A 12,117-nucleotide genomic window follows, 5' to 3' on the forward strand; every position below is an offset into this window, starting at 1 on the left:
GGTAGCCTGGACTTCCTGTGGACTACAGCACAAAACAGATCTGGGGAGACCAGGCTAGGTACAATACATACATAGTGGTGGTTTTCCCAGCTCCGTTGTGTCCTAGGAACGATGTGATCTGGCCCTCGTAGAAGGCGATGCTGAGGTGATCCACAGCCGGACGGGATCCCCCAGGAAACACCTTGACCAAGTCCTGAATCTCTACCCCCACGGTCAGCCCTGCTGGCTCCGGCTCAAAGAACAACTGACCTGTAGTAAAAATGGAGGAAGACACCCAAAATGGAGGAAGACACCCAAAATGGAGGAAGACACCCAAAATGGAGGAAGACACCCAAAATGGAGGAAGACACCCAAAATGGAGGAAGACACCCATAGTGGAGGAAGACACCCAAAATGGAGGAAGACACCTAAAATGGAGGAAGACACCTAAAATGGAGGAAGACACCCAAAATGGAGGAAGACACCCATAATGGAGGAAGACACCCATAGTGGAGGAAGACACCCAAAATGGAGGAAGACACCTAAAATGGAGGAAGACACCTAAAATGGAGGAAGACACCCAAAATGGAGGAAGACACCCAAAATGGAGGAAGACACCCAAAATGGAGGAAGACACCTAAAAGGGAGGAAGACACCCATAATGGAGGAAGACACCTAAAATGGAGGAAGACACCCAAAATGGAGGAAGACACCTAAAATGGAGGAAGACACCCAAAATGGAGGAAGACACCCAAAAGGGAGGAAGACACCCAAAAGGGAGGAAGACACCCAAAATGGAGGAAGACACCCAAAAGGGAGGAAGACACCCAAAATGGAGGAAGACACCTAAAATGGAGGAAGACACCTAAAAGGGAGGAAGACACCTAAAAGGGAGGAAGACACCTAAAATGGAGGAAGACACCTAAAAGGGAGGAAGACACCTAAAAGGGAGGAAGACACCTAAAAGGGAGGAAGACACCCAAAAGGGAGGAAGACACTCAAAAAGGGAGGAAGACACCTAAAATGGAGGAAGACACCCAAAAAGGGAGGAAGACACCTAAAATGGAGGAAGACACCCATAATGGAGGAAGACACCTAACATTTACAATGGTTTAGATCTGGCTCATATCTACAAGGCTACTACTTATCAGTTGGCCCATTGACTAATTGTAATTAGGGGGTCAGGTCTGGTTGCTATAGCTAAACCAGATCGGTGGCATGAAATGGTCAGGCGTACTGGTTATGGCTACATACCCCAAGCCAGGGATGGGTCATAAGTAAAGTGGCATGGAGGATGATAAATGATTTTCTAACATACATTTGATTGACTGGTCAGACAATCACCTGAGCCATCGGAATCATCTGTTGTTAGTGAGTGATTATGTACCCTATTTAGCCAATTACAGACTAGCTACGTGAGGCCTCTCTAGCCAATCACACAGTAGCTACGTGAGGCCTCTCTAGCCAATCACAGAGTAGCTATATGAGCCCTGTCTAGCCAATCACATCGTAGCTACCTGAGCCCTGTCTAGCCAATCACATCGTAGCTACCTGAGGCATCTCTAGCCAATCACAGAGTAGCTATCTGAGTCCTGTCTAGCCAATCAGGGTACATGAGTCCTGTCTAGCCAATCCCACAGCCCCTACCTGTCAGGTCCTCTTCCTGCTCCTCCTTGTTCTGTTCTTCTTCCTGTCGTATCAGCAGCTCCTCCCTCTCTCTCTCCATCCTCTCTCTCTTGTCCTGGTGTTTGCAGGGTTTCTTTACACCCACGCCATTACACCTCCTAGGTGAACACATACTGTCTACGTCCTTGTCCACGTCGGGCTTCTCTGGATCTGCAGGGAGAGACAGATACACAGTCACTCTACAACGTTTCACCACTGTGAGAGAAACTCATGGGACAGAAGACCTATTACAAAGGCAGGTCATATCACTCCTTCAATCAAAGTTCAACCAGTGTGTTCATATGTATGCCTGTCTATACTGTCTATATATGATTATAATATTCATATACTGTCTATATATGATTATAATATTCATATACTGTCTATATATGATTCTATAGTTCATATACTGTCTACATGTGATTCTATAGTTCACTGTCAATATATGATTATAATATGCATATACTGTATTCATATACTGTCTATATATGATTCTAATATTCATATACTGTCTATGTATGATTATAATATTCATATACTGTCAATATATGATTGTAATATTCATATACTGTCTATGTATGATTATAATATTCATATACTGTCTATATATGATTATAATATTCATATACTGTCAATATATGATTGTAATATTAATATACTGTCAATATATGATTGTAATATTCATATACTGTCTATATATGATTATACTATTCATATACTGTCTACATATGATTATAATATTCAAATACTGTCTATATATGATTATAATATTCATATACTGTATTCATAAACTGTCTACATATGATTATAATATTCATATACTGTCAATATATGATTGTAATATTAATATACTGTCAATATATGATTGTAATATTCATATACTGTCTATATATGATTATACTATTCATATACTGTCTACATATGATTATAATATTCAAATACTGTCTATATATGATTCTATAGTTCATATACTGTATTCATATACTGTCTATATATTATTATATTGTTCACTGTCAATATATGATTGTAATATTCATAAACTGTCTACATATGATTATAATATTCATATACTGTCTATATGATTATAATATTCATATACTGTCTATATATGATTCTATAGTTCATATACTGTCTATTAATGATTCTATAGTTCATATACTGTCTATATATGATTCTATAGTTCATAAACTGTCTACATATGATTATAATATTCATATACTGTCTATATGATTATAATATTCATATACTGTCTATATAAGATTCTATAGTTCATATACTGTCTATATATGATTCTATAGTTCATATACTGTCTATATATGATTCTATAGTTCATAAACTGTCTACATATGATTAAAATATTCATATACTGTCTATATATGATTATAATATTCATATACTGTATTCATAAACTGTCTACATATGATTATAATATTCATATACTGTCAATATATGATTGTAATATTAATATACTGTCAATATATGATTGTAATATTCATATACTGTCTATATATGATTATACTATTCATATACTGTCTACATATGATTATAATATTCAAATACTGTCTATATATGATTCTATAGTTCATATACTGTATTCATATACTGTCTATATATTATTATATTGTTCACTGTCAATATATGATTGTAATATTCATAAACTGTCTACATATGATTATAATATTCATATACTGTCTATATGATTATAATATTCATATACTGTCTATATATGATTCTATAGTTCATATACTGTCTATTAATGATTCTATAGTTCATATACTGTCTATATATGATTCTATAGTTCATAAACTGTCTACATATGATTATAATATTCATATACTGTCTATATGATTATAATATTCATATACTGTCTATATAAGATTCTATAGTTCATATACTGTCTATATATGATTCTATAGTTCATATACTGTCTATATATGATTCTATAGTTCATAAACTGTCTACATATGATTATAATATTCATATACTGTCTATATATGATTATAATATTCATATACAGTCTATATATGATTATAATATTCAAATACTGTCTATATATGATTATAATATTCATATACTGTCTATATATGATTATAATATTAATATACTGTCTACATATGATTATAATATCCATATTCTGTCTATATAGGATTATAATATTCATATACTGGCTTTATATGATTATAATATTCATATACGGTCTATATATGATTCTATAGTTCATATACTGTCTATATATGATTATATAGTTCATATACTGTCTACATATGATTATAATATTCATATACTGTCTATATATGATTATAATACTCATATACTGTCTATATATGATTCTATAGTTCATATACTGTCTATACATGATTCTATAGTTCACTGTCAATATATGATTATAATATGCATATACTGTATTCATATACTGTCTATATATGATTCTATAGTTCATATACTGTCTATATATGATTCTATAGTTCATATACTGTCTATATATGATTATAATACTCATATACTGTCTATATATGATTATAATATTCATATACTGTCTACATATGATTATAATATTCATATACTGTCTATATATGATTCTATAGTTCATATACTGTCTATATATGATTCTATAGTTCATATACTGTCTACATATGATTATAATATTCATATACTGTCTACATATGATTATAATATTCATATACTGTCTATATATGATTATAATATTCATATACTGTCTACATATGATTATAATATTCATATACTGTCTATATATGATTATAATATTCATATACTGTCTATATATGATTCTATAGTTCATATACTGTCTATATATGATTCTATAGTTCATATACTGCCTATACATGATTCTATAGTTCACTGTCAATATATGATTATAATATGCATATACTGTATTCATATACTGTCTATATATGATTCTATAGTTCATATACTGTCTATATATGATTATAATATTCATATACTGTCTATATATGATTCTATAGTTCATATACTGTCTATATATGATTATAATATTCATATACTGTCTATATATGATTCTATAGTTCATATACTGTCTATATATGATTCTATAGTTCATATACTGTCTACATATGATTATAATATTCATATACTGTCTATATATGATTATAATATTCATATACTGTCTACATATGATTATAATATTCATATACTGTCTATATATGATTCTATAGTTCATATACTGTCTATATATGATTCTATAGTTCATATACTGTCTACATATGATTATACTATTCATATACTGTCTACATATGATTATAATATTCATATACTGTCTATATATGATTATAATATTCATATACTGTCTACATATGATTATAATATTCATATACTGTCTATATATGATTATAATATTCATATACTGTCTATATATGATTCTATAGTTCATATACTGTCTATATATGATTATAATATTCATATACTGTCTATATATGATTCTATAGTTCATATACTGTCTATATATGATTCTATAGTTCATATACTGTCTACATATGATTATACTATTCATATACTGTCTACATATGATTATAATATTCATATACTGTCTATATATGATTATAATATTCATATACTGTCTACATATGATTATAATATTCATATACTGTCTATATATGATTATAATATTCATATACTGTCTATATATGATTCTATAGTTCATATACTGTCTATACATGATTCTATAGTTCACTGTCAATATATGATTATAATATGCATATACTGTATTCATATACTGTCTATATATGATTCTATAGTTCATATACTGTCTACAAATGATTATAATATCCATATACTGTCTATATATGATTATAATATTCATATACTGTCTATATATGATTCTATAGTTCATATACTGTCTATATATGATTATAATATTCAAATACTGTCTATATATGATTATAATATTCATATACTGTCTATATATATGATTATAATATTAATATACTGTCTACATATGATTATAATATTCATATACTGTCTATATATGATTATAATATTCATATACTAACTACATATGATTATAATATCCATATTCTGTCTATATATGATTATAATATTCATATACTGGCTTTATATGATTATAATATTCATATACTGTCTATACATGATTCTATAGTTCACTGTCAATATATGATTATAATATGCATATACTGTATTCATATACTGTCTATATATGATTCTATAGTTCATATACTGTCTATATATGATTCTATAGTTCATATACTGTCTATACATGATTATATAGTTCATATACTGTCTACATATGATTATAATATTCATATACTGTTTATATATGATTATAATACTCATATACTGTCTATATATGATTCTATAGTTCATATACTGTCTATACATGATTCTATAGTTCACTGTCAATATATGATTATAATATGCATATACTGTATTCATATACTGTCTATATATGATTCTATAGTTCATATACTGTCTATATATGATTCTATAGTTCATATACTGTCTATATATGATTCTATAGTTCATATACTGTCTATATATGATTATAATACTCATATACTGTCTATATATGATTATAATATTCATATACTGTCTACATATGATTATAATATTCATATACTGTCTATATATGATTCTATAGTTCATATACTGTCTATATATGATTCTATAGTTCATATACTGTCTACATATGATTATAATATTCATATACTGTCTACATATGATTATAATATTCATATACTGTCTATATATGATTATAATATTCATATACTGTCTACATATGATTATAATATTCATATACTGTCTATATATGATTATAATATTCATATACTGTCTATATATGATTCTATAGTTCATATACTGTCTATATATGATTATATAGTTCATATACTGCCTATACATGATTCTATAGTTCACTCTCAATATATGATTATAATATGCATATACTGTATTCATATACTGTCTATATATGATTCTATAGTTCATATACTGTCTATATATGATTATAATATTCATATACTGTCTATATATGATTCTATAGTTCATATACTGTCTATATATGATTATAATATTCATATACTGTCTATATATGATTCTATAGTTCATATACTGTCTACATATGATTATAATATTCATATACTGTCTATATATGATTATAATATTCATATACTGTCTACATATGATTATAATATTCATATACTGTCTATATATGATTCTATAGTTCATATACTGTCTATATATGATTCTATAGTTCATATACTGTCTACATATGATTATACTATTCATATACTGTCTACATATGATTATAATATTCATATACTGTCTATATATGATTATAATATTCATATACTGTCTACATATGATTATAATATTCATATACTGTCTATATATGATTATAATATTCATATACTGTCTATATATGATTCTATAGTTCATATACTGTCTATATATGATTATAATATTCATATACTGTCTATATATGATTCTATAGTTCATATACTGTCTATATATGATTCTATAGTTCATATACTGTCTACATATGATTATACTATTCATATACTGTCTACATATGATTATAATATTCATATACTGTCTATATATGATTATAATATTCATATACTGTCTACATATGATTATAATATTCATATACTGTCTATATATGATTATAATATTCATATACTGTCTATATATGATTCTATAGTTCATATACTGTCTATACATGATTCTATAGTTCACTGTCAATATATGATTATAATATGCATATACTGTATTCATATACTGTCTATATATGATTCTATAGTTCATATACTGTCTATATATGATTCTATAGTTCATATACTGTCTATATATGATTATATAGTTCATATACTGTCTACATATGATTATAATATTCATATACTGTTTATATATGATTATAATACTCATATACTGTCTATATATGATTCTATAGTTCATATACTGTCTATACATGATTCTATAGTTCACTGTCAATATATGATTATAATATGCATATACTGTATTCATATACTGTCTATATATGATTCTATAGTTCATATACTGTCTATATATGATTCTATAGTTCATATACTGTCTATATATGATTCTATAGTTCATATACTGTCTATATATGATTATAATACTCATATACTGTCTATATATGATTATAATATTCATATACTGTCTACATATGATTATAATATTCATATACTGTCTATATATGATTCTATAGTTCATATACTGTCTATATATGATTCTATAGTTCATATACTGTCTACATATGATTATAATATTCATATACTGTCTACATATGATTATAATATTCATATACTGTCTATATATGATTATAATATTCATATACTGTCTACATATGATTATAATATTCATATACTGTCTATATATGATTATAATATTCATATACTGTCTATATATGATTCTATAGTTCATATACTGTCTATATATGATTATATAGTTCATATACTGCCTATACATGATTCTATAGTTCACTGTCAATATATGATTATAATATGCATATACTGTATTCATATACTGTCTATATATGATTCTATAGTTCATATACTGTCTATATATGATTATAATATTCATATACTGTCTATATATGATTCTATAGTTCATATACTGTCTATATATGATTATAATATTCATATACTGTCTATATATGATTCTATAGTTCATATACTGTCTATATATGATTCTATAGTTCATATACTGTCTACATATGATTATAATATTCATATACTGTCTATATATGATTATAATATTCATATACTGTCTACATATGATTATAAAATTCATATACTGTCTATATATGATTCTATAGTTCATATACTGTCTATATATGATTCTATAGTTCATATACTGTCTACATATGATTATACTATTCATATACTGTCTACATATGATTATAATATTCATATACTGTCTATATATGATTATAATATTCATATACTGTCTACATATGATTATAATATTCATATACTGTCTATATATGATTATAATATTCATATACTGTCTATATATGATTCTATAGTTCATATACTGTCTATATATGATTATAATATTCATATACTGTCTATATATGATTCTATAGTTCATATACTGTCTATATATGATTCTATAGTTCATATACTGTCTACATATGATTATACTATTCATATACTGTCTACATATGATTATAATATTCATATACTGTCTATATATGATTATAATATTCATATACTGTCTACATATGATTATAATATTCATATACTGTCTATATATGATTATAATATTCATATACTGTCTATATATGATTCTATAGTTCATATACTGTCTATACATGATTCTATAGTTCACTGTCAATATATGATTATAATATGCATATACTGTATTCATATACTGTCTATATATGATTCTATAGTTCATATACTGTCTACAAATGATTATAATATCCATATACTGTCTATATATGATTATAATATTCATATACTGTCTATATATGATTCTATAGTTCATATACTGTCTATATATGATTATAATATTCAAATACTGTCTATATATGATTATAATATTCATATACTGTCTATATATATGATTATAATATTAATATACTGTCTACATATGATTATAATATTCATATACTGTCTATATATGATTATAATATTCATATACTATCTACATATGATTATAATATCCATATTCTGTCTATATATGATTATAATATTCATATACTGGCTTTATATGATTATAATATTCATATACTGTCTATACATGATTCTATAGTTCACTGTCAATATATGATTATAATATGCATATACTGTATTCATATACTGTCTATATATGATTCTATAGTTCATATACTGTCTATATATGATTCTATAGTTCATATACTGTCTATATATGATTCTATAGTTCATATACTGTCTATATATGATTATAATACTCATATACTGTCTATATATGATTATAATATTCATATACTGTCTATATATGATTCTATAGTTCATATACTGTCTATATATGATTATAATATGCATATACTGTATTCATATACTGTCTATATATGATTCTATAGTTCATATACTGTCTATATATGATTCTATAGTTCATATACTGTCTACATATGATTATAATATTCATATACTGTCTATATATGATTATAATATTCATATACTGTCTATATATGATTATAATATTCATATACTGTCTATATATGATTATAATATTCATATCCTGTCTATATATGCTTCTATAGTTCATATACTGTCTACATATGATTATAATATTCATATACTGTCTATATATGATTATAATATTCATATACTGTCTACATATGATTATAATATTCATATACTGTCTATATATGATTATAATATTCATATACTGTCTATATATGATTCTATAGTTCATATACTGTCTATTCATGATTCTATAGTTCACTGTCAATATATGATTATAATATGCATATACTGTATTCATATACTGTCTATATATGATTCTATAGTTCATATACTGTCTATATATGATTCTATAGTTCATATACTGTCTATATATGATTCTTAAGTTCATATACTGTCTACAAATGATTATAATATTAATATACTGTCTATATATGATTATAATATTCATATACTCTCCACATATGATTATAATATTCATATACTGTCCATATATGATTATAATATTCATATACTGTCTATATATGATTATAATATTCATATACTGTCTGTATGTGATTATAATATTCATATACTGTCTACATATGATTATAATATTCATATACTGTCTACATATGATTATAATATTCATATGATGTCTATATATGATTATAATATTAATATACTGTCTATATATGATTATAATATTAATATACTGTCTATATATGATTATAATATTCATATACTGTCTATATATGATTCTATAGTTCACTGTCAATATATGATTATATTATGCATATACTGTATTCATATACTGTCTATATATGATTATAATTTTCATATACTGTCTAAATATGTTTATAATATTCATATACTGTCAACATATCATCATATCATCATCCAAGATCGCATAGCAGTTCAGACGTCTTTTGTCCTCGTCTTGTCGTGTCCTGTATATATATATATTTACAACTTTTTTCACATACATTTTATTTTTATTTTCCATCAACTCATCTTCTAAACACTCTCCTGCAACCAGCCTCACCAATTTATATTTATAAAAAAGTATTATTTACCTCAGATCTGCAATCCTTCAGGAAGCTAGCCAGAAACTCCAGGAGGCTGGCCAGAAACTAGCCAGAAGCTAGCCAGGAGCTAGCCCAGAAGCTAATCAGAAGCTAACCACGGTTTGTGGTCATCGGCTGTCCTTTAGTTCGAAAATCTATCGAAAGTCTATCGCCAGTTTTGTACGGCGCAGCGCGGCTCGGAACGGAACATACCGGACCAATTTTTCTCTCCATGTCCCTGGATTTCAACTGCTCTCTGGACATTCATGCCCGGATCTCACAGCTAGCTAGCTGCTATCCGTGTGACAGTCGGCTTTCGTCGATTCCGGAGCAAACATCGATTGTTCCGGTGCTAGCCAGCTCCGTCAATCACGCCTGAGTTCCATCATTCACTCCTGGGCTGCAGTCACCTATCCGGACCCGTTTCACTGCCTACGCGGAGCCCCACCGGGCCTTCACAACCGGACTGCCGACGTTATCTACCTGAAGGAGATCCGGCTGGCTCCTCTGTCGCGACGTTACCGGAACGCCCATCTGCGGCCCGCTAACCGTTAGCTGTCTTTCCGGCTGCTATCTGAATAGACAATCGGACAATTTATTTATTTGAATTATTATGTTTTCTTCTCGGGCCTCTATAACTATATCTATTGTTCTTATTTTTGTTGTTGTTGTGTGATTTGGATTAATCCCCTCTACCACACGGAACCCCACTAATCTACTGACCGAACGCAAGAGGTGGCTAACAACAGACTCCATCCTATGCTAGCTTGCTACCGGTTGGCTTGGCTAGCTGTCTAAATCGCCGTGACCCTAAACCAACCTCTCCACTCACTGGACCCTTTTGATCACTCGACTAAGCATGCCTCTCCTTAATGTCAATATGTCTTGTCCATTGCTGTTCTGGTTAGTGTTTATTGGCTTATTTCACTGTAGAGCCTCTAGTCCTGCTCACTATACCTTATCCAACCTATTAGTTCCACCACCCACACATGCAATGACATCTCCTGGTTTCAATGATGTTTCTAGAGACAATATCTCTCTCTTCATCACTCAATACCTAGGTTTACCTCCACTGTATTCACATCCTACCTTACCTTTGTCTGTACATTATACCTTGATGCTATTTTATCGCCCCCAGAAACCTCCTTTTACTCTCTGTTCCAGACGTTCTAGACGACCAATTCTTATTGCTTTTAGTCGCACCCTTATTCTACTCCTCCTATGTTCCTCTGGCGATGTAGAGGTGAATCCAGGCCCTGCAG

The 12,117-nt window shown here is 28.2% G+C and overlaps 1 protein-coding gene across 4 annotated transcripts in view; it reads right to left on the reverse strand.

Moving 5' to 3' along the window:
- The window catches only part of LOC110531043 (ATP binding cassette subfamily A member 4b), a 146,218-nt gene that overhangs the window by 64,397 nt on the left and 69,704 nt on the right, over positions 1-12,117 (reverse strand). For all 4 annotated transcript variants that reach the window (XM_090182921.1, XM_036986622.2, XM_090182922.1 and 1 more), the window contains exons 20-21: positions 1,627-1,815; positions 72-249 (exon numbers count right to left, since the gene is read on the reverse strand). In XM_090182921.1, coding sequence (XP_090039047.1) covers positions 72-249; positions 1,627-1,815 — 367 coding nt within the window. The remainder of the gene's footprint in view (positions 1-71; positions 250-1,626; positions 1,816-12,117) is intronic.

The sequence above is a fragment of the Oncorhynchus mykiss genome, chromosome 8 (assembly GCF_057628025.1).
Source record: "Oncorhynchus mykiss isolate SJ-2025 chromosome 8, ASM5762802v1, whole genome shotgun sequence".
Classification (NCBI taxonomy): Eukaryota; Metazoa; Chordata; class Actinopteri; order Salmoniformes; family Salmonidae; genus Oncorhynchus; species Oncorhynchus mykiss.